This window comes from Colletotrichum costaricense (assembly GCF_030867565.1).
Source record: "Colletotrichum costaricense strain IMI 309622 chromosome Unknown Scaffold_3.1, whole genome shotgun sequence".
NCBI lineage: Eukaryota > Fungi > Ascomycota > Sordariomycetes > Glomerellales > Glomerellaceae > Colletotrichum > Colletotrichum costaricense.
This window is the reverse complement of record NW_026848232.1, coordinates 3,258,413-3,282,340: the sequence shown is the minus strand read 5'-3', so window position 1 is coordinate 3,282,340 and position 23,928 is coordinate 3,258,413. Positions and strand designations below refer to the sequence as shown.

Here is a 23,928-nt window from a genome sequence, read left to right as displayed (position 1 = left end):
TGGCGGAAATTGCCGTACACTGATGACTCGCGTGAATTACTGCGAATATTAATTGCCGTAGGGCACAGTCATCTGGTACCACAATGTCGAGCATGAATAGGTAACTCCTGGTGCATGTCCTCAAGATTGAAGAAGCTGCTACTTCGGAAAGTTGAGATCTTGATCTGAATTTTGGTTTCCCTGAATCGAAGCGAACTTGATGATGCCTGGCGCGGTGCAGATGATGTACTCTGTAAAGACATCATCCGATCTTCAAACCCTGCTAAGCCTTGGTGATAGCAAACTCTGGTGTCTGGGTCATCCCGGTCTCTGCATAGTACCGTTCCCAGTGATCGGCAAGCCTCCGCATCACCTGCGGCTCCTTGTCTGATACATCATTCATCTCCGCAGGGTCCTTCTCCACGTCATATAGCTCCCAGTCATCCTTTCCCCTGGGTTTGTTCAGCCAAACTGCCTTCCACTTGCCTTCGCGAATTGCCCTGAGCCCGAAGAGCTCCCAACCGTGGACGTGGACGTCTTCTCCGTGAACCGTCGAGTCCGGCGCCGCGTAATCGGGAGAAGTGAGGTGGTCCACCCAAGATTTGCCGCGGGGTACAACGACTTGACGACCTCGAAACGTCGTACCAGGATGCTGCACCTGAGCCATCTCCAAGATCGTGGGGAGGATATCCATAACGGTGGTGAAACGATGCGTGATAGCGTCGGGCTTGGCTTGAAATGGCGGAAAGCGGATTAAGCATGGGCACCGAATGCCGCCCTCCGTAATCCAACACTTTGAGCCCCGGGATGGCGCCGTCGCCGCACACGCCCATCGCGGACCTGATCCAAGTCAGTGCCGAATTGCATCACCAGAAGATTAAGTAGATGCGGTTACTAACCATACCAGGCGAAAGACGTCTTGTCGCCAATGTTGTCCAAGCTGTTGTCATAATACTTTTGCACTATCCCAGCAAACGTTGTTTCTCCTCCCATCATCTACGGTAGGGCAAAAGTTAATATCGGACCGACGCGGTGTTGAAGACGCGGCTAAACCTACAGGTATGGCCTCGAGGGCAGCACCCTCGGCGCCATTATCCGACATGAACAAAACAAAGGTGTTGTCGAGCTCTCCCGTAGCCTCAAGGTGATCAATGACTCGCCCAATGTTCTCGTCAATGAGATCCACCATGGCAGCAAAGACTTCCATCTTCCGTGCAGACTCTTTACGCTCCAATCCCGTCATATCGTTCCAGTCTTTACCTAGAACACCAACTGGCGGCGCATGGTCAATGTCATTGGCCACAAGACCGAGATCGACCAAGCGTTGCAGTCTTCGCCGCGTCAATGCATCAGGGCCATCGTCGTACTTCCCTGCTGGATTAACCGTTAGCGACCTCCTATATCCCGATCCTGCTCATGATCCATTCATACCGTATTTTTCGACCACCTCTCGTGGGGCCTGGAGGGGCCAGTGAGGCGCAGTGAAGGGTAGGTAAGCGAAGAACGGTTGCTCCTTTTCCTTCTCGTCTCTCTCCTTAAGAAAGTTGATCATACGATCGGTGAAGTAGCGCGTGGAGTAAAAGTCATCAGGAAGGTCCGTTCTATGATTGATAAACTTATCGCCATCCATCCAATGACCTTCCGTGTCGAGACAAGGGATCTTGAACTCATCATCGTCCAGCTGGGGCTCATGAGCATGATGATTTCCGGAGCCCGGTAGGAATGTAAAGTTCTTCGTGAAACCTCGATTGCAAGGCGCAAGCTCCTTGGTCAGTCCAAGGTGCCTGTGGGATCCTCGAGGTCAGCCGCCTATACCGTCGTCGAAAGTACCTAGCATGCGATGAGCTTACCATTTCCCCGACATGATGGTGTGATAACCAGCATTTTGCAGGATCTCGGATAAAGAAGCTACTCTCCAGTTTAAATAACCTTCGTAGCCGGGCTTGTCTTTGAAGTAATCTCCAAACTGCCTCATGTGTTCAGCCATTTGGCCTTGAGAGTTCGTCAGCCTTCGCCCTGTGATGAACGGAAGAACACTGACCAAGCCCAGCAATATGATGATCAGTTCCAGAGAATAGCATGGATCTTGTTGGGGAGCATGCGGACGCAGTATGGAAGTTGGTCATGCGAATTCCATCTTTAGCGAGCTTGTCGAGAGTTGGGGTATGGATTTCACCTCCATATGGACTGACATCAGAGAAGCCGAGGTCGTCGGCGACGATGATTAGGAAGTTTGGTCGCTGAGTTGTCATGATGAGTGATTGCCGATGAAAAGAGCTCGATGGGCGATATGGTGCTCAATTTCGACTGCGGCCTTTTAGTTCAAGTGACCGAGGTGATCCGGAAAATCGACTGGGTTCCTCTACGAATGACGGGCCCATTTCTTAGTGACCACTCCTATTAATGGCGAGATTACTCTCAGAATTGACGCAATTCACTTTATTCACTCATCAGAGACGATTATTTCTCTTCTGAGAGGGGCTAAAACTGATATGGATTGGGGCAAGCTTGACGACACTCAAAGGTGTGTGATAGAGGTCGCTATCTCCCCGTTCTTACCCGTTGATGGGGATAACAGCTTGTCAATGAATACCCCGCTGTTGAGATCCGCCGAGATCCGGCAATGATATAGCGATAGCAAAAACTCGTCGATATCTTATGCAGCCTTCCATGAGAAGCGACTGCTAATTTCTTGGGTCGAAATTTGACGCAACTTCTTGTAAGCCGTAGACAGGCATGGACTCCTAAGGTGGTCGTGGATGCACGACAGCACGTAAAGGTGAAGTAGTGTCTTTAAAGTGAACACTAATTTCACATGACTACGACGCGTTACTAATATTGGATGCTTCGTCAACATGCAAATAATAACAGCAGCGATTTGTCTGTGTTGGTGAAAATAGTTGTTAACGGGGATAGACGGGGAGATGTTTCCGGGGAACCATCCAACAACAACGAAGCTATCCAGAATCCGGAATAAGCGTCGTATCCCCCCGCTCTAGTCATTACTTTGGCCCACTTGATTGACAGGGGTCGTCACGCTTGAGTAGAAGTTTACCCCAAGGAGATGGCTCAACTTCTCCGGGAGTCAAACGTTGGAAACATCGATGCCCGGCAAATCGTCAACATTAGTCGTGATGGCGCAATTAAGAGCATGTAATGATACTTACATGAATAATATAAAGCCGTCGTGTTTGCCTCTCACAATAGCAGATAGCCATAGAGAAGTGGCGTGCCTTGACATGCTCACCTAGATTGACGGCCAATATTTCGGCAACTAATCAGCCATCATGTTCAGCCATCTTGCGTTGCGGCAATCTTTCAACAGATCTTTGACTTCAACGATCCTGCTCATTGCCGTCTCTCAATTCAACTTTGGGTTTGACCAACAAGGCTTTAATTCGACCCAAGCGATGGACGCTTTCGAACGGCAATTCGGCTGGTATAATGCCAAGACGAAAGCCTACTACCTCGAAAGCTGGTGGCTGTCTCTTTTTGCCGGCCTGCCGTATATTGGGTTTGGCATAGGTACGTTACGCGATAGATGGGCTTAGCATAAAATATTGACAGGCTCGTTCTGGTCTAGGTATTCTGATCGGGAGCATAGTCAGTAAACGCTACGGTCGGCGCATGTGCATGTTCTCAATGAGTATCTGGTCTTGCGTGGCTACGACAATTATCATGACGTCCAGAAGCCGAGATCAGATCCTCGCTGCTAGGATATTGGCCTATATCTATATTGGCATGGAGCTTGCCGTTGTACCCATCTATCAGTCGGAAATAACTCCGCAACGAGCTCGTGGTTTCGTTGTCGGCACGTACCAACTGAGTCTTGCAGTAAGCTGAAATGACCCTTCCTAAACTACCAAGATTTATGCTGAAAATTCTTTTAGACGGGTGGCTTGGTCGTCAACGCCGTGGCCCGAGGTACCGGGAGCTTGAACTCGGCTGCGGCATACTTGATTCCGTACGGGCTCTTCTACATCGTACCCGTGATAGTCATATCGGGGATCTGGTTTGTCCCAGAGGTGAGTACTCAGTAGTATCTATGTCATCTTTTTACGATCGGGTCAGGATACTGATTCTCTATACTCCTGAAGTCTCCCCGTTGGCTTGCAATGCAAGGCCGTAACGACGAAGCACTTATAGCTCTCACTCGTCTCCGTGAAGGCAGCTTCACTGAAGAGCAAATAGCGACCGAGATGTCTCAGATACGCGCAGGTATAGATCACGAAGTTGAAAAAGGTTCTTTCATGGACATGTTCAGGGGCAAGCAAGTGACAAAACGAACCATGTCAGTCATTGGTGTCAACTTTTTCCTGCAGGCTACTGGCTCTATCTTTGCCTCTGTGTACGGCGCCATTTTTGTGAAGCAGCTGGGGTTCATCAATCCTTTCACCGTCACCATGATCACCTCCAGCATTAACATTGTCATGTGTGTCTGCTCAATGATCCTATTGGACAATTTGGGACGGAGGTAAAGCCCCTAGTGTGCATTATGTGCCTTGGATCAGGCCTACTTGCACCGATTGGCTGACTTATCATCGGCATTAGAAACGTCATCTTCTTCGGCGGCTCGATTCAGACGGCCGGTCTTTTCGCCATGGGCGCTCTCGGACTCACGTCCAATCCGAGCGTCTCCGTCAAGTCAGCCATTGTCGCCATGATGATTGTGATGACTACGGGATTCACTCTCGGATGGGCACCAACATCGCATGTTCTCTCTGCCGAGATTCCGAGCATGCGTCTCCGTGACGTTACGTATCGGACGGCCAGCGTGGTTAACATTGCAATGCAATTCACCGTCGCTTTTACGCTACCGTATCTGCTCAACGCCCCGTACGCGAATCTGGGGTCCAAGGTTGGTCTGATCTTCGGCACAATAAGCTTTCTCTCTCTTGTGTTTGTCTACCTCTGCGTGCCGGAGTGTAAGGGCCGGACACTTGAGGAGGTGGATATGCTCTTTGAATTGAATATCCCGATGCGGAAATTTCGGAGCACAGTCCTCGTGATGCATGCTCACAACCAGGCGAATAGCAAAAGAGATGAGGAGACAGCCTCCGAAGTAGCTGCCACGTCAGGACCCAGAGCAAACAGTCGAGGATGAATGTGATCAGTTTGAGGCAAGAGAGAATCAGTCACGGGGAATTATGGAAGCGTTGGGACGCAGTGTTCTGAGTGCGGCATCTATCGTCAATTGCATAAACCTGTAAGCAGTACATAGATATCTCATTCGCGATACAGCCAAACCCAAAAAAAGGACCAAAGGAGTGACGCAAACCATGATATTCCCCCATCTTACGCGCAACCGTTACTTCATCAGACATAACAAACTACCATGCATATTATCCTCCTCTTTCCAAACTCCTGTTGTGACATATCCGTACCATAGACTGCAACAATCCTGCCCGGTCGGTGGAACCAAGCCTTTTAGAGCATGAAAGCACCAAGAGCAAAGGCACCAGCGACGATGGCACCGACGGCGCCGAGCATGCCGTTGCTGCCGGGAGTGTGGAGGCCAGGGGCAGCATTGCCGGTCTGGCGGCCACCGCCAACGATGGTGGAGGTGGCAATGGAGGGAAGACCACCGTTGCCGGAGGTGAGGAAAGTGGTGGTGATGGTGGAGCGCTCGCTGGAGCGAGTACGGCTGGAGGAGGACTCAGTAGTCTGGGCACCGCCGAAGGTGGTAGTAAGCTGACTGCTGGCAGTCAGGCGGGTGGCGAGGACGATGACGGTGTTGGCAAGGGAGGTGGATGAGGAAGCGTAGCCGCTGGCGCTAGGCAGCTGGCAGACGTTCATGATGCTCTGGATACCTGTGTGTGAAGCATCAGGTCAGCTCACTGCGATTCGAAAGAGGCTGTGATCTGGATGTCTAGAACTTACCCTCAAGGCTGCGCTGCTGGTCGGAAGGAACCTTCTCGATCATGCAGGCATTGCACTGGCCAGCCAAGTTCTTCAGGTCGAAGGAGTTGTTGGTGCAGACACACTGGGAGTCAAGCTCATCCTGGAGCTGATCGCTGTTGTTGTTGCCCTGGCCAGGGACGAAGTTGACAGTACAGATGTTGCCAAGGTCACGGACGGGGCGGCAGATGGCAGTGCAGTCCTGGGGGATGTCGTTGGTGTTGAGGCGAAGATCAGCGTGGACAACCGCCGCGGCGGCGAGGGAAAGGGCGACGGCCTTGGCGTGCATTTTGGTTGTTTGGGGGGTTGGTTAGTGAAAAAAGGTTGAAAATATGCTGAAGAGCGAATGAAGCCGAGGCTGTGAAAGATGTAAGAGTCGAAAAAGGGTTGCGAGAGACTAGCTGTCGAAAGGCGAAGTGAAGCTGTGTGAGAGTGATCTGATGAGAAGAAGAAGAAAGGCTACCAGACGGGTTCGTGATAGGATATTTATGTTCTGGGTGTCAACTGTTCATGTGCTGCGTGAACGTGAACCCCTCTAGTTTCGCCCGGAGATCCGCTTCGGCAAGCATCCAAGATGAGGGCCCCTGGGCGTCGAAACAGTCACCTCTGCTGTGCCATGACAAGGGACAAGAGAGAGGCATTGATGGGGAAGGGCAACCATCAACCACGAGGTAGGCTGTGGTGGGCAATGCCAAGCTGCATCTCAGAGCCCCGAGCAGTCCAAGCCTCAGACCAGACCGAGACTGACTGACGCTATCGGTATTCTGGACTGACTGAGCAAGTTGGGTACATTGTCAAGCAGCTAGAGCCCAGAGGTACTCGTTGGCACTGGGCATAACACGGCTCAGAGCAGGATGACGTGGTCCAAGAGCCATGCGTCTTTAGACAAACGTCTGTCGAAGCATAACATCGTGAAACGCCTTTTTTGCCTGTCACCCGTGGGAGTCTTTGCCGCCGTTCCTCCCCACGTGAACGGCGTGGACTAGTGCCTCCGGTCAAACCTTAGTTTGTTAGTGCGCCCCAGTACTCTATCTGTGTAGGCTGTACGAAAAGACCTGGCTAATATGACGGATCCCTTCTCTCAGCGTAGCGGATGCAGGAGGATATGATGCAGGGAGAGATTGATGCAAGGCACGGGTCTTTGCAAAGAGCACTTGGTGATTGCGGCGTCCGATCGGTCCCCCTGGCAGTCTATCCGTAAAGGTGCTCGCCAGAAGATGCGGCGAGAACCGATGGTTCGGTCCCCATGGTATTCTCCAGGCTCAAGCTCCCATGTTGGAATCCTTTCCAAAAGCAGGGTCGAAAGGACGAGGGGTTGGGAAGGATTTCTCTTGGCAGCGGGTAGAAGCATGCTCAAAGCTCGGAGTGATCTTGGCTACGACCAGTGCCACCTTCTGCGCTTACCATGGAGCGAGCATGTTCTTATCACAAAGTTCCGAGGAGGCAGTTCATACACCGCTGCAAGTGATAGACATCAAACATCATTTGCAGTCCAGCTGACAGATTAAGGTATCCCAGATGCGAGGGATGAGATACATTCTCCCTCGGTATTACGCTGTCAAATACAGAGATACCAGTTGCCGCAACTATGTCTGCTGTTTCCTGCTCAAGAATGGTACTGCCAGCAAAATTCCAGGCCAGCCTGGACACCCGCACGGCGCTCTCAGTCCTCCTTCATTGTCCCGACGATCCTCCCATCGTCGAGCTGTCGCGTTTCACGTCCGGCCGTAGCACCGGGCCGTGCCCTGGGCTAACAAACAAACCTAACCTAGCTTGTCCAGGTCGGCCCTGCACTTCCCCAAGTTATCCGTTGAAAACGGGGAGTCTCCTCGGTTCTACTTGGTGCCTGGGGGCGGTGTCATACCGAAGTGCCGGCTAACCGATTCAAGTTGGGTTATTGTTTGGCTCTGGGGCAGCCGTTGAGAAGCTGGGCAAAGAGGGTAGGTAGGCCCACACACATATGAATAGAGCCGACTAACGGAGCTAGGTAAGTAGGGAGATCCGCGGGGAGGCTAGAGAAACAAAGCCTGTCCGTGCATCTGCTCCGGAGTGAATTTTCCCTGCCCTCGACTATGAGTCGAGTCGCGAAAGCTGGAGATGAAGGGAACCTCATCTCCGAGTGCCTGGGCTGAATTAAAGAGCTTCGGATTCAGCAGATGGAGAAACTTTGATCTTGGAAATGTTTCTATGGTGAAGGCATTCTCTGGTTCTAGACCTAAATGTCCAGCCCCGCTTGTTGCCGCCAGACAACACACTGTGTAGGCGCCGGCTGATTTCTGAATCTAGTACCAGGGCAACACAAGGTTTCCATGGATCGTCGCCTAGGCAATTCTTAACTTCTAGTTCCCGTTAAAATACGACACTAACAAACGCCCTCAGTCAAATCCGTTCCATTCGGATTCTAGCCCCAATGAAGCGCTCTACGAAAAAGGCGCATTGCTCCTCAATCTGTGGGATTAGATTGCCTCGTCCAGAAAGTTGCTGAGCAGGAAACCCATCTGGAAAGTAGAAAGTAGGGGCTCAGCGTATGGAAAGATCTGGGCATCAATCACTCGGCCTGTTGTCGTTTGTCGCCCACATGAGCAGAGTTGCGCTTGCTTGGCAAAGGGATTTATGCCGTGAACCCCAACCAGAGCTCAGGCCAGGCAAAGGCTCCAGAAATGACCCATCGAGATGGCAAGTTCGTCCAAGGTCCCACATCTCACGGATCAACGGGCCATCCCACTGCCCCAAGCTCTCAGCCATCTCAAGTTTTCAAGTTTGTGAGAGACCATACCCAGGTGATCGGTTCTTTACAATCAATGTCGCATATGAATCACCAGAGCCGTTGCTTTTCGTGGCGGAGTCTCGACCTGCATCGTGGCGCGTGGCCTGCATATCTTGGGACGTGGAAAAGCCCCAAACAGGAGTCGTGAGTGAAAGTCGAGCTTGATCCAAGCAGTTTCCTGCACGCTGTACCCCGGGTTTGAGGATTGAGAAGGGGGGCGACATGGATGATTTCAAGCCGAGAAATGTCTGAAATGTCCGAATTCTCGGCGCAGGCAGCCCTTGATGACTGGCTGCTCATTCGACGTTCTCGCCTTCGGACTGGACAACTTCCACGCTCGGTGCCACTCTATGCATCAAATGCATTTTCATGAATCACACACAAGAGTAGAGACGAAGGAAAAGATCCCCAAGAAAATTCCGAGCTAGCCAACCCAGTTCATCTTGCTGCAGGGAGTCCTCACCTCAGTCCTAAGTCCTGCAGAGAAAAGAGTTGCTAGGAACTAGCGGCCCGTGCCCTTCGTCTCACGGTGCAGTCTTGGACGATCCTCCAGAAAGCGAGGCGACGAGGACGAGGACTGTGGCTCGGTCTGCACTGAGATTACACCGCGGCGAAACATGTCAAGGCCGTCTGTGCGGGGACAAAGAACCAGCAGAATACGGCAGCCCATCACATGTCCAAGTCCGTCGGGTAAGTGGAGATTAGTCAAGGCGAGTGATTATTTGCTTCGCGCATCCTTGGCGGCTTAGAATTACCTAGTCCTGTGGTGAGGTCCGGTCAAGCGACAGTCGCACGTTGCTATTGGCCCCGTCAACGAAATTTTTTATACCGCCTGACCCCATAAGAGATGCGAAAGGCTTGGTAAACAATACATCATCAGGCGAAAAACTTGAGTTGGACTGTATGAGATGATGGGTGCATGCTCGTCACATAAGGTAAGGTAGTCTCGATGGTTGCAGATTGAAAAATAATAGGATGTATATTGTTTGAAGTTGGGCACGATAGGGCAATGTGGCTAGTTAGACATATCAACCTCACTATCCGTCAATCCGACCACTTAGGACGATGAGGGTAGATTTCCTTCAACAAAGCCTCCATGCGAGCCTTTCCAGCCAGCTCTGCTTCTTCAGGCGACGGCGACGGTAAAGGGCTGCTGAAAAGCGGGGCCCGGATTTGGCGGTCCGAAGCAGTCGGAGTATCAACGTATCGCTTGATGGAATATGCCGAGTCCGAATATACGGGAATTGCGGGTCGTGCAACCTGTGGGGCCGGTGTCGGTGTCGGAGCTGGGATCGGGACCGTAGGCGGGGCTGTCGGTGATGCAGCGGAAGTTCTGTATGGCAGGAATACCGGAAAGTTAGCAGGCGGTGGGGGGGCTCTAGGATGGCGGTACAAGCCAAATTGACAGCACTCTGTTCCATAGAATAGCCTTGATTAGCACGAACCTGTGACCGCCATTGTAAACAGCGCCAGTGGAAGACATGATTGCAGTGGAAAGGGAAATCCAGGCGATGATTAAGGGTCTAGGCAGGCCGGAGACGGACAGCCGTGTGACTCGGATGAACCTGGATGGGCGGGTGGGGCCGAACCTTGGCTGATGTTGTTCGGGTGCGGTACTTTGTTGGGTCTTCAGCAACTGGTCGTAAGGTAAAAGCATCAAGCTCATCAGTGTCACTGGAACTTGTAATCAGACAAGGTCAAAGGCTGATGCAAGGAGCTCGTGATGATGGGTGCAGTAAAGGCACGATGGGCACAGATTGAGGGAATCGTTCGGATCGATCCATCCAGGCAACAGGGACATACCGAGGATTTAAAAGCATCAAAACGAATCACTGGCGCGGGAGGAAACAAATCCAGCAGGAAAGATTCAAGAGACCATCCAGCAAACCGTTCCGCGGAGGCAGCCTTACGCTAGACATAAAAACGCCTCCAGCGAACCACAACATCAAGCAGCATCTATGTGAGATTCCGCAACGTGGGTGCCAGAATGGCGGGAAAACGCCATCTGGACAGTGACGTGATGGCGCGTTCCCAGCTTTCTACCCCGGCACCCCTAAGCTTCTGACAACGGTCAAGGTTATCTCCAAAGTCAATGGTTCGCGGACGATATCCGCCACACGAGAAAGCAATAGTAGCTCCGGTCATGTTAGGCAGATCATAGGGTAGGTTTACGCGCGGACGCAAGCTCGCGAGGGTCACTGGCTTCGCATCGCAAAACCCTGGAAGATGTGATGGCGATGCGCCCGCCGCAGATGCACTCAGGGTCTCGAGCTCCAGAGGGCCTAGACCTTTTGCACACCATCGCAAAAACCCGCTTCGCTGGGGGATGGATAATTTGACAATGCCATGAGCCGTCGTATCGCGGTACCCCGACATATCACTCTGTCCCTGTAGCCAATCTTCATTCGTTGAGAGAACGAGGAAACAAAGAGTCGAGTCCAGATTCTGCAGCCAAGATGCGCGCAGCCGCAGCCATATGTGACGTCAATCAACACGATTACTCGAGCTACGGGGCGCCGGAGAGGCATCCGATGGGAACCAGGGGAGGGGTTCTGTTACTCAAGAAAGTGGTCTAGCGTTTACGCATTCCACAGCCACCACCCCGGCGTCAGCGTACACCAGGCAATAGCAAATACTCTCCGCAGTTTGAATTCCCTTCTCCAAATATCTAGATGACCTAGGTATCAATGACGTGGGCGGCTCGATGATTCTTCTTGGACTGTGCTGCTCTCGCTTCGAGCTGCGTACTTCTTCGACTTGCTCTGCTCCCATTGCCTGGGTCCTTGTGGCTCATGAACGATCGCTGACGTAGCGCAAAGACTGAATAGTCGCGATATCGAGGCTTTGGCCATGAAGAGGGGTGTTTGAAGGAACATCCGGAAGACACCGGCTTTCACATTACCCTCGTCAAGAAACCGGAAAGTCGAAAAATGCCCTCCCCAGGCGACTTTTCTGCCATTTTCACCTACCCACCGTCCCCCTCACGGACGGTTGGACCCTGACTCGTCGCGCGTCAGGGGTCCAGAGACCCCCGGCCAGTCCCGAAATCGCAGAGATCGGCGCCCACGCCGTAACCCCCACCAAGGGCAGTCAAGGGAGCTCAGAGATCGTCAACAACACATGTCCCAATCTGAGTTGGCTCCCCTCCCGATGAGCATCTGACTTGACGCCCCTCGTACGATATCTTCTTCGAGATGGCTTGAACCGGATGCGCTCCGGCGAGGCAACAGAAAGGCGGACAGATGATCTCCTATTTTCAGGGCCAGCTCAAGTCCAGGGAGAAGAACAGCGATGACATCACCGTCGTATCTGGTTTGGCCATCACGCTATTTGTTTGCCCCAACGAACTGCCCAGAGATGAAGCGAACGCAGCACCGATGAGGCTACCATATAGGGCCTCATATCGGCCCGTGATAGTGTGGCGGTTTCTAGTGTGGTCCATCTTGGGATATTATCTGTTTCCGCATTAATGAATTATTCACGCCAAAGGTTTCCGTCGTGTGCTATCATTAATATTAAGAGGGTTTTCTAGGATTGCCTACACCCTCCGTGTCAAGCGCTTCGTCGCCGCCAACATCAACAACTTAGACACAATTGATCTCCCTACTTTCTTACCGCCAGCATCGTGCGATTCGTTCCCTGCCGTCGCCGGGGCTGTCGAACCGGTAAAGATTCCATGCTTCCTCCAGAATTCCATACGTGAATTTCTCCAATTCACATCTCGCCAACCCGGCGGTCAGCTATATCCAGTCCATCACAATCCAGATGCTTGACTGAAGCTAAAGTTACATCCATCTTCTCTGCCAAAGACGTAATTGAATCCCTTGGTAGAGACAAGAAGGGGCGGCGATGATGGTGACGCCAAAGGCGCCTTTTGTTCTTGAGCCGGTGGCACATCTTGCTTGTAGCACTGTGCTTGGGGCTTCTTTGTTGAGATTTTTTGGACAACAGGTGCAGCTCTCTTCAGTCTCGGCTGTGTATCGGGTTCTCTCTCATTCCATTTGCATGCCAGGACCTTGAACTGGACCTTTTCGGGGTGTGCATGCCTGCTGTTCTTGCTTTGGGTGGCGTAGAGGATGAACCTCTTCTGCAGCCAGGATATGGTGTCGACTACTCTAGACTTGACATCCCAGTGATCCTCGTCGGGTTCGTGAAAAACTCTGCCCTGACATTTGAAACCATGTGTTACAGCCTTCGCCGATGGATTCGCGCTCCGGGGTTCGATCTCTCTCTTTGTGCTGTTGGTTACTTTCAATGTCTTGATCATCTCAGTAACCCGGTTCGGCGATAAACGGACGTCGTCAGTATCTTCCTTTGTACCTGTACAGATCTTTAGTCAGCATGACTCTCACTCTCAATCAATGGAACAGTCCTACGCTTCTTAGACGGCTCAAGGATAGAGTTCTGGGGTCTGATATCGAACGACGGGGCAGCGGCTTGGTTCGAGGTAGTGATCTGGGCCGGAATGACTTCTAGGGAGTCAATGCTTTTGTCCTTCTGAACTATTAGATAGTCAATGAAGTAGAATGTTTCTAGGTTGGGCAGATACTGAGCGAGAAATTCGTAGAGGTGGACAGGGTAGACTTTGGTGGCGAGGCCGGAGGAGCGGGTGCCGCAATGACCGCACCGAAAGCCGCCAACACTAGTTTCCCACGCGTGACAGTAGGGGATGGCGACGTGGCGGATATTGGCAAGTTCGTTGCATTTGATGGACTGCGAGATGCGACACCAACTTCGAAAGTCATCTGCGGACAGGTACTCAAGGCACACAATGTCAAAAGAGCCGCCAAGCGAGACGACGCGGTCGCCCTTCAGCTTTAAGCCACCAGGTGCACTCGTCAGGCGTCGAACGACCTTGGCTGACTCGAAGCAAGTAGCGGAAAGCTTCTTGAGGACTTGATTGGTAGAGACGTAGTTGGAGATGTTGGCTTGGGGCGTCGGGTATCGGGGCTCCAGTATGGCGGGCCAGACCCTCGTAGGTACACTCTCTTGAGCAAAGTCGAGAAGAACATCGTCTTCGTCCTTGGTATCTTGGTCACCGAGTGACCCTGGCGGCATTGGAGAGGGGTAATGGGTGATGCGAGCTGCAGTCCTCAGGCGTAGAAAGTGCATGCCTGGTTCGAAAATGGCATCCTCCCAAATCTGCTCTCGGATTTCGGGCGGCAAACGCGAGAAGCAAGTGAAGGAGCGAGCGGACGCCGGAATATCAAACTTGACTGGTGATGACATTGTGAAATTATTCTGCTTCTGCTCTCTTGATTGCCGGTATCCAAAGCGAGCGGATTGAGAGACTGATGGGGAACTAGCGATGGTGGATGGTTCCATGAGATGGGGGAGTGAGGATGCTGTTGTGTCTGATGGAGATATTAGTGGAAGAATGTTGTCTGCTGGAGAGAGGCGGTTAGATAGGCGACACGCCCTCTTGGCAGGCGGTAGGGGGATGGGCCATTCCATTTTGTGGCGGCGGGCAGTGAATCACGCACTCGGGCGAAGGTTCCGAGATGCTCTTGACTTGACTTGGGGTGAAAGTCGGAAAGGAAAGTATTGAAGAAAGTGACGGCGAGAGAAGAGGACGAGGTAAGGGTGATGTTGGTGCGTACCTAGGTACCTGAAAGAACGTACCTTAGTAGGAGGAGCTCCCTCACCAGTCACGTGTAGGCTAACAATGAGGTGAGATGAAGGTAGCGATCCAGTTAGCAGTGAATCGGAAAAGAAGGTGCAAAGGACTTTAGGGCAATTGATTTTCATGTTGAAGGTTGGCAACCCCACTCGACCTACTGCCTTACCTTTGCGGACAACAGAAGGCTGAAGGAAGGAGCGATTAGGATGCTCATGTCAGTAACGATTTAGGAGTTTTACGACTCCTCTTCATTTTCAGGTGGTTGTTTGTACACTCTATCAGGTTTCTTGAGACAGTATTGCGAGTGAGTTCATTCCATTTCCGAATTTGAGGTACATACTCGTGCGAGATTTGCCAACATTCACGAGGAATCAACAGGTCTTTGGTCGTTCGTGAGTTTCGCAATTTCCGTCAAGTTAAGGGAACACAGTGAAGTAAATTGGGACAAGAATACGGTTTCTTCAGTAGGAATGAACAAAGAGGCGCTCGGTACCAACATGAGTGTATTGATTAAACCATTGAGTACATTCAGTTACTCAAGGAGACATAAGGAGGTTGAAGGAGGCGACGATGGCTGGTGTAAGGTACCTAGCTGACGGCATCAAAATTCGGAGCCGACTCGGACCTGTGAGGAACGTACCCTCCCCAGAACCCACCCGACGTACCTAAGGGGAAATGTGGGGGGGGGGGGGGGGTTGCCCAGCAGAGGTGCCTTCCACGTACGGAGTAAGGTACCTTGTATTAATACCCCAAGACCCTGAAAGCTTCCGGAAGCTTACCATCAGACGACGAAAAGCCTCCGACTGAGCCAAGCTTGCAAAACTTCCGATACCTTCCTATCCATTTCATCCGCAGCTATGCCGTAAAACTCAGTCAAAGCATACATCGCTGCATCGACCAGTATGGCCTTCGCGACCCACCCGAACCAGAAGCGGTCTGCCTGCGAGCGATGCCGCCGCCAAAAGCTCCGATGCTCCCGCCAAGACGACGAGAACGGGACACGCTGCACGCGGTGCGTAGAGCGGGGCATGGATTGCGTCGCCGGTCACCAGCGCCGCATTGGAAGACCGTCAAGACGCATGACCTTGGACCACGCGATGCCGAAGCGTCTACCAGAGATTTCTGTCCCTTCCACCAACACAGACGGTGAACAACGACCGGCCTACTCTGTGACCCATGATAGCCTTCCCGGTAACTCGCCACTAGACCCCTCAACGAGCACGACGGCGTTGGGGCACGGAACCACCACCGAAACGACTATCTCTTTGGACTACCATCTGGATGACTTTCCCTGGAATATGTCCCTCGATCCTCAGTTGGACAGCTCCATCTCCGTCCAGATGGCAGAAGAGGAGATGGGGCGCATAACCAGCACACCTCAGATCGCAGATCCGGCAACTCAGAATGAAGCTTTCGTCAAAATCTCAAAGATCAACGTCGATCTTCACTCCTATCTGTCAAGTATTGAGATTAACAGACCGCATCTTGACTTTTGCTCCTTCACCCACCCATCCTCAACCCTCAGCGTCAGCGGTCGCACCATGCCGGAGCTCGTCCTCGTCGCCTTCCAGGACTTTGTCGGCATTCTGACAGGCCTCAACAAAATGGCTAGCATTCATCGAAGTGCGTCGCCAACGACTAATACCTCAGCCGCTCGACCAGCACTGGCAGAGGGTGAAATATACTCTGAGTCTGGCTCATTGAACCCCTTGCTACTCGTGCGCGGCAGAGCATCTTCGCCGCTCGCTCTCCAAGCCGCTGTCCCCAGCACCAACGTCCTCGACCAGCCGCTAGTTCTCATCATTACTAGCTGCTACGTACAAATCATCGCAATCTTTGAGGAGATATTCGTCCAGATACACAAGAGACTAGAGGCAATCGCTTGGGACCCAATTCAGCCGATCGAAGGGATCAAGTTTGGCGCGTTTCCAATAGAAGATGCCCATCTTCAAGGTGTCATTTTCTCCCAGATTGTCGAAAGTCTACTGGAAAAAGCTGATCGATTTCTCGGCGTCCATCAACCCATAGAATTCCCGTCAGGGACCGTCATGTCATCGAGACTTTTGTCCCCTATTCAGTCTGATCTTCTCCATGGCCAGCTCGAATCCAAGGACCAAGCCTCCGTACCAAGGTCTGTTGGGCTCAAGATTGCTATTCAACGCTTGCGATCGACTTTGGAGGCAGCAGCATGATTACAAGCCAAGGATGGGAATGTCTGTATCATGGGAGAAAAAGCGACAATAACCTGATGTCCACCCCATAAGAAGGTAATACGCCAAGCCCTCCACCAGTAAAGAATTCCGAGTCTCTTGTAATACCGGCACTCAAGGCCCGCTGCTTAAGCAATGCCGAGCATGCCATTGATGCAAATGTACCCTCCCTCTACCCTCTCGGCCCACAACGGCGCACCGATCCCGTTGACATCGGCACTGCCCCCCGAATGTGTGCTGCGGAATCATCCAGCTCAACGTTTCAATGGGCGGGTTACTCGGCAGAAACTCCTACCGGCATGCCTCATCCCGTCCACGTCAACACTCGAGCCCAATCGGCATAGTTCGTCCGCGCGGCAGATTGCTCCCGTTTGCGCACTCATTCGACCTCAAATCTGCTTACATCGGCACCATCTACTCCACCATACCCTCGGTGGAACCCATAAAAAATCGGTAGATATATACCTGGAGCAGCCCCCCTTCGACAGCGTCTTGGCACCCGTGCCATGGCTCAAGACCTTCGATATCAGTTGACGGGCTCGTAGGGATAGGCCCCTAGGTACCAGTAGGAAGCTGCCCGCCTACACACTCTTGTCCCCTCCCCCTTTTCAAATCTCTCTTCCGCTAGACCCCCACATCTTCATCTATTCGTGACAAACATTCACACTACCTGCGGCACAGCGGTCTGCTATCCGAATCTATCGTCCGTCGAAATCTCTTTTACGGAGGTAGGAAGCCAGCAACACGCTTGGAAGAGATGGGTACTTGTCAACAGCTCAAGGAACTAACCCTGGCGACAGGATAGCGGGCATCAGCAGCATGCCATCAGTCTGTGACGAGCGCTGAGTTAGGGTCTTCCCGCGCCCTAATCAACGAATACCACGTCGTGGTCTCGACATCTCAACATCACTCCATGAAAGGCCTGGGAGTTGGTGAAGGGGTAAGCCAAGCCGAGCAAGACTTTTCATCACGAATGGCAGTCACTTCACAGAACGAGGCAGGCACGGACAAGGTTGTTTTGAACAGATATACATTGCAAAGCTTGAAAGACGCCCAGCTGCAAAAAAGGTGCGCTAGACGCTTGTGGTGGTGGTCGACTGAAAAAAGGGTGTTGTGCTTGCAGCGATATATACACCGGGTATAAATCTATTTACATGGTTGTTTGAGAAACGAATCAATGTGCTCATTCAGAGACCTTCTTCCAAGTGGAACAAGGCCTCGTATCTTCTTTCCTCCTGGTTTTTCACCTGCACGCACACACGCACACACACACACACACACACACTGCATTCTACCAACGCTTAGTGGCGGAGGCGGAAAGAGCGAGCGTGGCGGCGAGCCTTCTTAGCGCAGGCATCGTCAGCAGCGCCGGAGACGGCGGGAGTGGCAGAGGGAGCGGTGGTGGAGGGAGCAGAGGGAGTGGCGGGGGTGGTGCTGTTGGAGCCGGAGCCAGATCCAGAGCCAGAGCCGGAGCCAGAGCCGGAGCCGTAGAGGGCAGGGCCAGGGATGGTGTAGCTGGAGATGGTGGCGTAGGGGTTGAACTGGATACCGGCGTCGGTGTTCTTGTACAGCGCAGTGCCGAGGGTTCCCTCGGGGTTGGCGGTGCCGGAGCCAGTGATCTTGACGTTGACGCACTGGGGGTAGTTCTGGGCACCGTTCAGGGAGCCAGCACCGTGCATGGCAATGATCTCGTGGCGGAGAACGTAGTTGCCGGCGGCGAGGTCGGAGGGGATGGTGGTGGTCCAGGTGTTGTTGTTGGCAATGAGCTTGGTGGCAGCCCACTCCTGGGTGGCGATATCAATGCCAGACTCGTCAATCTTGACCCACTTGAGGGTGGTCTTGTCGACGGAGGCCCAGTCGTCACCGTCGACCTTTGCGGCGTAGGTGAGGACGGGACCAAAGTGAGACTCGGGCCAAGCGGACCACTCGAAGTCGACGGTGCCACCGGCAGCGACGGTGGAGGCGACGGCGCCAGGAGCACCGTTCTTGTGGCAGTTGATGTCGGCGGAGGCGTAGCCGGTGCCGTCGACGAAGCCGTTGTCGAGGTTCTCGGCGGACCAGGCAGAGATGGAGGGGGGAGTGCCGCCGTTCTGCTTGAGGTAGTAGTAGTCGAGCTTGTAGCCGGCCTCGTAGGCGCCGTCGAACTTGAAGCCGGTGACGGTGCCGTGGGCGAGAGCGCTAGCGGCGAAGGCGCCAACGAGGGCGATGGTGGACTTGACGGAAGACATTTTTGAGAAGGTCGAGTTTGTTGGGATGGTCCTGTGGGAAAAAAGAAGGAGGAAGGGTTGGGAAGAGAATGAATGAGCTTGAATTCGTTGGATGTAAGAGTTTTTGCAAAAGAATGTCCCAGCTTCACACAGTGAAGAACTGACGGTTGACGGTTTGGAAAAAGAATGAAGTGGTGAAAGAACCAAAGAATGTGTGCGACCTGCAATGTTGGATGAAGAACCAAGAGGGAAAAGATATCAAACAAAGCGAGGACATCGTCGTGTTATTTATCCCACCGGGAGGCTCTTGTGTAAGATGCCAAGCAAGCAAACCCCCCTTTCGTCCTTTTCCAGCTCTCAATTATTCCCAACCTGGTCGAGTCCAGTTTCTTCTTGCCAAGATAGTCCTACAAGCGCCTGATAGCTGAGCCGCCCCCTCAACCCTACTCCGTAGTGAAGTGGGAGCAGGGCCGGGTGGAGATGGCAGAAACTTCATAAGACCGAAACACCAATATGCAAACCAGAGTGGTGGAATTTTGGGGGGGTGGCACCCGTCGTGGCCGGGGAGAGGAGACCAACAGGTCCAACAGCGTCACAGCAGCCGGATGTGCTCCGATTTGGAAGGGATACCGGTCTAGGAAAGATGAGATGGACCGTTCCACTAGGAGGCGTAGGCGCTCAGTTTCGTAACGTCAGCCGTTGGGTTGTCTGGGCGCTCTGCCGTCCTCTCCCATGTTCAAAGCCTTGCAAGTTGATAGCCATGATCTGGCCCAGGGGCTCAAGCTGGGATCATGGCTGGGGTTGTGCGGCGCAAGGAAGGTGATGGCCATGATGGAGTCACCTGGGTATGCATGCTGTGCTGCTTGGGTCAGTATTGAATACATACCCAATGCCCAGTCCCAATAGTTTACTCATCATCAGCAAGAAGCCCTGGCGAACACGACTCTTTCACCCAGAAACGGTGCGTGAGAGAAGCAGGGGATCCCGTAATAGTCATGGATCCCCCCCTTGCCATGGTAGCCGAGAGGCACTACTTGTCAGCAAGCCGCAACTTGCAAGCGAGTTGCCAGAATTTGCCAGACTTGCCAGACTTGCCAGAGTGAGAACTTGAAAAGACTCTATTCGACTTAGTCATGGGGCAGAGTTACCGCGTTGAGAGGGTGGCCGGCGGGAACTGTACAAATACGGCGCAGCACGGGCGCACCGGAATCTCAGACGTAGCGCCGGGCTTGAAACAGACCCTCCTGCCGCCCTTAATATGGGAAGGTAAATCATAGGAGGATCGGATGCGCGTTACCCAAATGCCACCACGCTCTCCACCCAGACCTTGTCTTATTGCCAGTAACTCGTCTTGCTCTTGCAAGTTGACTTGCATCATACGGATACGCTCAACGATATCGTGATTCGTACTATCAGTGCGCAGTCTAAGTGGTTCGGAGCCGAAGATGATGGCTAGAGGGGCCAGTGGTGAGGTGACGACTGTTCGGATACGCCCCATCTTCGCGAGAGGAACCTGCAAATATGCATATCCCCATAGCTCCATTCTTGAGTGAGTGTCAAAGATGACCGTAAGACATAGTCCGAGTGCCGATGTTCGCCAGTGATGCATACTCTCCCGTTAGCCTCTCTCTCTCTTCTCTTATCCATAAACTCATTCTCGACTCCTCGAGTGTCGCATTTCTGCGAGTCTGTAACTCTCTGTCAGCAAAACTGCCAGTGAGTTGTGCAAGTGCCTCGGTCTCGCACTTCTCCGCATGGTCTGAATAATTAAGGTGTGGTTCCTAGTGCCATATTCCCCTGAGTATCGATCCACATTTCTCGCTGGCGCCCACGTTTTTTCTGTCTTTTCCGATTGAATTTTTCTTTGCCTCGTTAGGTCCTACTTCCCGCCCTCCGGTCTGCCCCCTTTCACTATGGAGTATGGATCCCGTCGTGGCGCGCTGCTGAGCCTACTGGGCCGCTGGCCTGTCGCATAGTGAGCGAATCTCGTTTCGGGCATTCCCATGCGTCGATCCGCGTAGTCGAGATGAACTCGCCAAGACAACTGCCGCCAGACCGTTTCTTCTTTAATGCGCCGAGCCTCTAGGTCATTGGCGATTCCGTCTCGTTCCACGGTTCTACGGGTTCGTTTACTTATCAGTCAATCATCAGTCTGGTTCTTTCCAACTCGTCGTCTGTGGGCACTTTCGATGAAACGGCGCCCGCATACCTGTCAGCGATTTAGCAGCTTTGTCAACTTGTCGACCGTCAAGCGATTTGCCGACCAAATCTTCAAGCCTCTTGGAGTCTAAGCTGTAATAGACCATCTCAGTCTCTGACTCAACTTCGCACTTTCAAGACTCTTGGGCGCATGCCGTAACCGCTGTTCTCGTCCGTGACCGTCGAGTCTTGCCCTCTTCCCCTCATTCTGGCGTGATCCACGAGCTGCACTTCACAGCGTCGCGCCGAGACGGCGTTGCGGCGCGTGATTCCTGTACAAGGCCGCATTCGACAGGGCTGGTCGCCAAACGGTCGCCGCGTCACGAATCGTGATCCTAGCGTCAACCTTGATTGGGTTAGTGTTTGTTTGAGATAGACTTTGATGGTCGTCAAGCCCCCTCCCCTGACAGCGCTCTCTAAATCCGCTGCTATTCAGAACTTCTGCTCGCTATGACGACAACAGCGGTGAACACTAATTAATGTCTGCAGGCTGTGAGTTGCAAGCGGTGCAGGGGACATCTCTGCTCGGTATAGGCAGCCGGTGTCTCATGGCAGATCGATTGCGTTAATGGCCCCCTTTCGTGCCCCTCTCGTCGACTCTTAATCCCGGCTGAGCATGTCAGCAGAGTTGTTTGCGGCAAAACTCTCGATTGAATCATTCTTTGGCCAAGCTTTTTGTTGCGTTCGATGAAGAAACTCTCTTTAAGAGAACTGTTTTACAAAAATGCCTGGATGGCTTCCCAGAACGCTGCAGGGCTCTCCCACATGGGAAGATGACCGGCGTTTGGCACAATCTTCAACTCGGCGCCGCTGTCGCCCAACGCACCCTTGAAGCCCTCCATTGCCTTGACCAGCGCACCTTTGGCGTCGCCATCACCCACGACCAGCAAGCCGGGAACTTGGCAAGAACCTAGCTCTGGCTTCAGATCATAGTCCCACAGCGCTTGGCAGCTATATCTGAAGCCTTCTACGTTGTTTGCTGCGACTATTTCCGTCATGGCTTTTACCACGTCCTCCTTCTCCAACGTGGCCGGATGGAACCACCGAACTACCGTCTGCTCGGCCAGCTTTGCGATTCCGGCTCCGCTATTCTCCTCTGCAACCGCGATGCGATCCTTCCAGGCCTGGGTGTTAGCCGCACTCGACGTCACGTTGAAATCGCAGGCGATAAACTTCTTCAGTCTATTGGGGTACCTGAGCGCAAAGTTGGTTGTTGTTGCGCCTCCCATCGACACTCCGATGAGGGCGTGCAGCTTGGGGATGCGAAGTGCATCAAGAACACTGCGCAGATCAGAGGCAAGCAAGTCCAGAGTTGCCGGCACAGGCGGGCCCGGGATGGCGTGTCGGCCTCGTGTGTCGTACCGCAGAATGCGCAAGTCGGGGCGCTGCTCCTTCAAGATCTTCACGACTGGATCCCACATGTGCAGAGACGTCAGCAGAGAATTGCAGAATGCTACGGTAGGTGCCTTGGGCGAAGGGTTGCCTTCCAGCTTGTAAGGGATCGAAAGTTGATCTTCGGCTGTGATGTACGAGTCGATGACCTCGTCCTTTCCGGGAACAGTAGTGGTCTTGCCATCCGGGGCTGTAAAGGTGGAAGCCGTGGCCGGCAGCTTGGCCAAATTCTCCAGGTCGCGAGAGGCGGGACCAAAGACGTAGAAGAGAGAGTAGGTACGGCGATTCATGCCTGCGACCTTCTTAACCATCTCTGCAGCCCAAGGAGTAGCCGTAGAGGCCTTGTGTTCGGGACCGCCCAAGCCATTTGTACGGGCGTAGTCATGGAGTACGAAGAAGGTAGTCTTGCTGCCGACGCCGTCGCCAATGGAGGAAATCTTGAAGAGACGGGTCCTCAACCAACCGGGAACCTTGGACAGCATCGGAATGTGTTCTTCGGCGTACCACTTCTTGAACTCGGCCTCGTCTGACTCGTCCTTGAGAGTGGTCTCAATGGCCACGAGCTCGATGCCCTCGGCTTCTTCGTCGGAAAGCTGCTCAATGGGGATGAACAGAGGGGCCTTTTGCTCAATGACCAAGTCGAAGAAGTATCTGGTGACGGCCACCTGGCCAATGGTATCGGCCTCACGAGCAGATCTGTTTGCGCGGAGCGTGGTGTATGTGGGTGTCTCGAGGTGGGACATGTCCGTCACATCGTAGGAGGCGAGGTAGGTCGGCTCCTTGCCGTCGTTGGCGCGGTAGCGCAGGCCGTTGGTGAAGATTTGGGGGAGACGCAGGCGGGTTGGGCCGTGCTCGTTGTTGTACCACTCGTGGAACTGCTCGATAGCCAGTTCAGGCTTCGGCTGCATAGTAACGTAGAGCATTCCGGGGGGCGCCATGGCGAACACTTGACTCAATTGGTGTTGTCTGAGGTGTATTGAGAAGTTTGGACAGATTTGCAAAGGAGCAAAGACAAATGGTCGGGGGAACTCGGTATGTGAGGTATTCAGTCAGGGTGACTTCGGGTGCCGTGGGAAGCTCGGGGCGGGGCTTATGACGAACGCGGGGTCGAAATTGGAGAGAGGGTCCAGCGCGTTCGGGATCTTGACACGGCAAGCTGTGCGACGGCAATTCGAGTCAATGCTTTCAAGGATGCTTCGAGGAAGTTTCTTCGATAGGACCGGTTTATCTCAATGGGACGATGTATCTCAGAGAATCCGCGTCTTGCCAACTCAAGGTGCGGTAACCGTGGGGACGAGGGGCGTCGGCCTCGGCCATTGTCGAAATAAATAATCTGGCGCATTGTGGCGGAAAAGTGTTCTGCCAGCACCTTTCGCATCGCTGCCTCGCGATTGATGATTCTTCCAGGAGCATATGCTTGGAGCGATATCGGTGGTGGTAATGGGCCGTTTCGTTGAAGGCTATTGACTGAATATTCCCCTTGACTTGCCGCATCTGGATCTCGAAGCAAATAAGACTCTGCATCTCTCAAATGGAGGACTACTTCGCCACCGCGTAGAGCATCGCATTTTCTCAACGGCATCCGACGTGTGGATTTGATCAAGGTATTCCGTACGGTAAGGCAGGTGGAATGGGAAACGACGTCGATGTTTCGGA

The 23,928-nt window shown here is 53.0% G+C and overlaps 9 protein-coding genes across 9 annotated transcripts; 2 read left to right on the top strand and 7 right to left on the bottom strand.

Moving 5' to 3' along the window:
- Nucleotides 1–262: 262 nt before the first annotated feature.
- CCOS01_03942 (arylsulfatase) lies at nucleotides 263–2,231 on the bottom strand (the record flags this gene model as incomplete). Its single annotated transcript, XM_060452125.1, has 6 exons — nucleotides 263–819; nucleotides 879–975; nucleotides 1,037–1,350; nucleotides 1,411–1,763; nucleotides 1,830–1,971; nucleotides 2,021–2,231. 6 exons carry the CDS (start codon nucleotides 2,229–2,231, stop codon nucleotides 263–265), a joined length of 1,674 nt encoding a protein of 557 aa, XP_060318390.1.
- Nucleotides 2,232–3,266: 1,035 nt separating this feature from the next.
- On the top strand, nucleotides 3,267–5,083 carry CCOS01_03941 (uncharacterized protein; the record flags this gene model as incomplete). The annotated part of the gene is made up of 5 exons (XM_060452124.1): nucleotides 3,267–3,504; nucleotides 3,563–3,813; nucleotides 3,870–4,004; nucleotides 4,077–4,411; nucleotides 4,531–5,083. 5 exons carry the CDS (start codon nucleotides 3,267–3,269, stop codon nucleotides 5,081–5,083), a joined length of 1,512 nt encoding a protein of 503 aa, XP_060318389.1.
- Nucleotides 5,084–5,406: 323 nt separating this feature from the next.
- On the bottom strand, nucleotides 5,407–6,166 carry CCOS01_03940 (uncharacterized protein; the record flags this gene model as incomplete). The annotated part of the gene is made up of 2 exons (XM_060452123.1): nucleotides 5,407–5,789; nucleotides 5,860–6,166. The coding sequence occupies 2 exons, from the start codon at nucleotides 6,164–6,166 to the stop codon at nucleotides 5,407–5,409; spliced, it is 690 nt and encodes a 229-aa protein (XP_060318388.1).
- A 3,522-nt stretch (nucleotides 6,167–9,688) lies between these two features.
- Nucleotides 9,689–10,127, bottom strand: CCOS01_03939 (uncharacterized protein; the record flags this gene model as incomplete). The annotated part of the gene is made up of 2 exons (XM_060452122.1): nucleotides 9,689–9,977; nucleotides 10,090–10,127. 2 exons carry the CDS (start codon nucleotides 10,125–10,127, stop codon nucleotides 9,689–9,691), a joined length of 327 nt encoding a protein of 108 aa, XP_060318387.1.
- A 2,271-nt stretch (nucleotides 10,128–12,398) lies between these two features.
- On the bottom strand, nucleotides 12,399–14,098 carry CCOS01_03938 (uncharacterized protein; the record flags this gene model as incomplete). The annotated part of the gene is made up of 2 exons (XM_060452121.1): nucleotides 12,399–12,964; nucleotides 13,021–14,098. The coding sequence occupies 2 exons, from the start codon at nucleotides 14,096–14,098 to the stop codon at nucleotides 12,399–12,401; spliced, it is 1,644 nt and encodes a 547-aa protein (XP_060318386.1).
- Nucleotides 14,099–15,166: 1,068 nt separating this feature from the next.
- Nucleotides 15,167–16,456, top strand: CCOS01_03937 (uncharacterized protein; the record flags this gene model as incomplete). The annotated part of the gene is made up of 1 exon (XM_060452120.1): nucleotides 15,167–16,456. One exon carries the CDS (start codon nucleotides 15,167–15,169, stop codon nucleotides 16,454–16,456), a length of 1,290 nt encoding a protein of 429 aa, XP_060318385.1.
- A 1,319-nt stretch (nucleotides 16,457–17,775) lies between these two features.
- Nucleotides 17,776–18,702, bottom strand: CCOS01_03936 (glycosyl hydrolase family 61; the record flags this gene model as incomplete). The annotated part of the gene is made up of 1 exon (XM_060452119.1): nucleotides 17,776–18,702. One exon carries the CDS (start codon nucleotides 18,700–18,702, stop codon nucleotides 17,776–17,778), a length of 927 nt encoding a protein of 308 aa, XP_060318384.1.
- A 671-nt stretch (nucleotides 18,703–19,373) lies between these two features.
- CCOS01_03935 (uncharacterized protein) lies at nucleotides 19,374–20,224 on the bottom strand (the record flags this gene model as incomplete). The annotated part of the gene is made up of 2 exons (XM_060452118.1): nucleotides 19,374–19,535; nucleotides 19,886–20,224. 2 exons carry the CDS (start codon nucleotides 20,222–20,224, stop codon nucleotides 19,374–19,376), a joined length of 501 nt encoding a protein of 166 aa, XP_060318383.1.
- Nucleotides 20,225–21,596: 1,372 nt separating this feature from the next.
- On the bottom strand, nucleotides 21,597–23,210 carry CCOS01_03934 (uncharacterized protein; the record flags this gene model as incomplete). The annotated part of the gene is made up of 1 exon (XM_060452117.1): nucleotides 21,597–23,210. One exon carries the CDS (start codon nucleotides 23,208–23,210, stop codon nucleotides 21,597–21,599), a length of 1,614 nt encoding a protein of 537 aa, XP_060318382.1.
- Nucleotides 23,211–23,928: the final 718 nt, after the last annotated feature.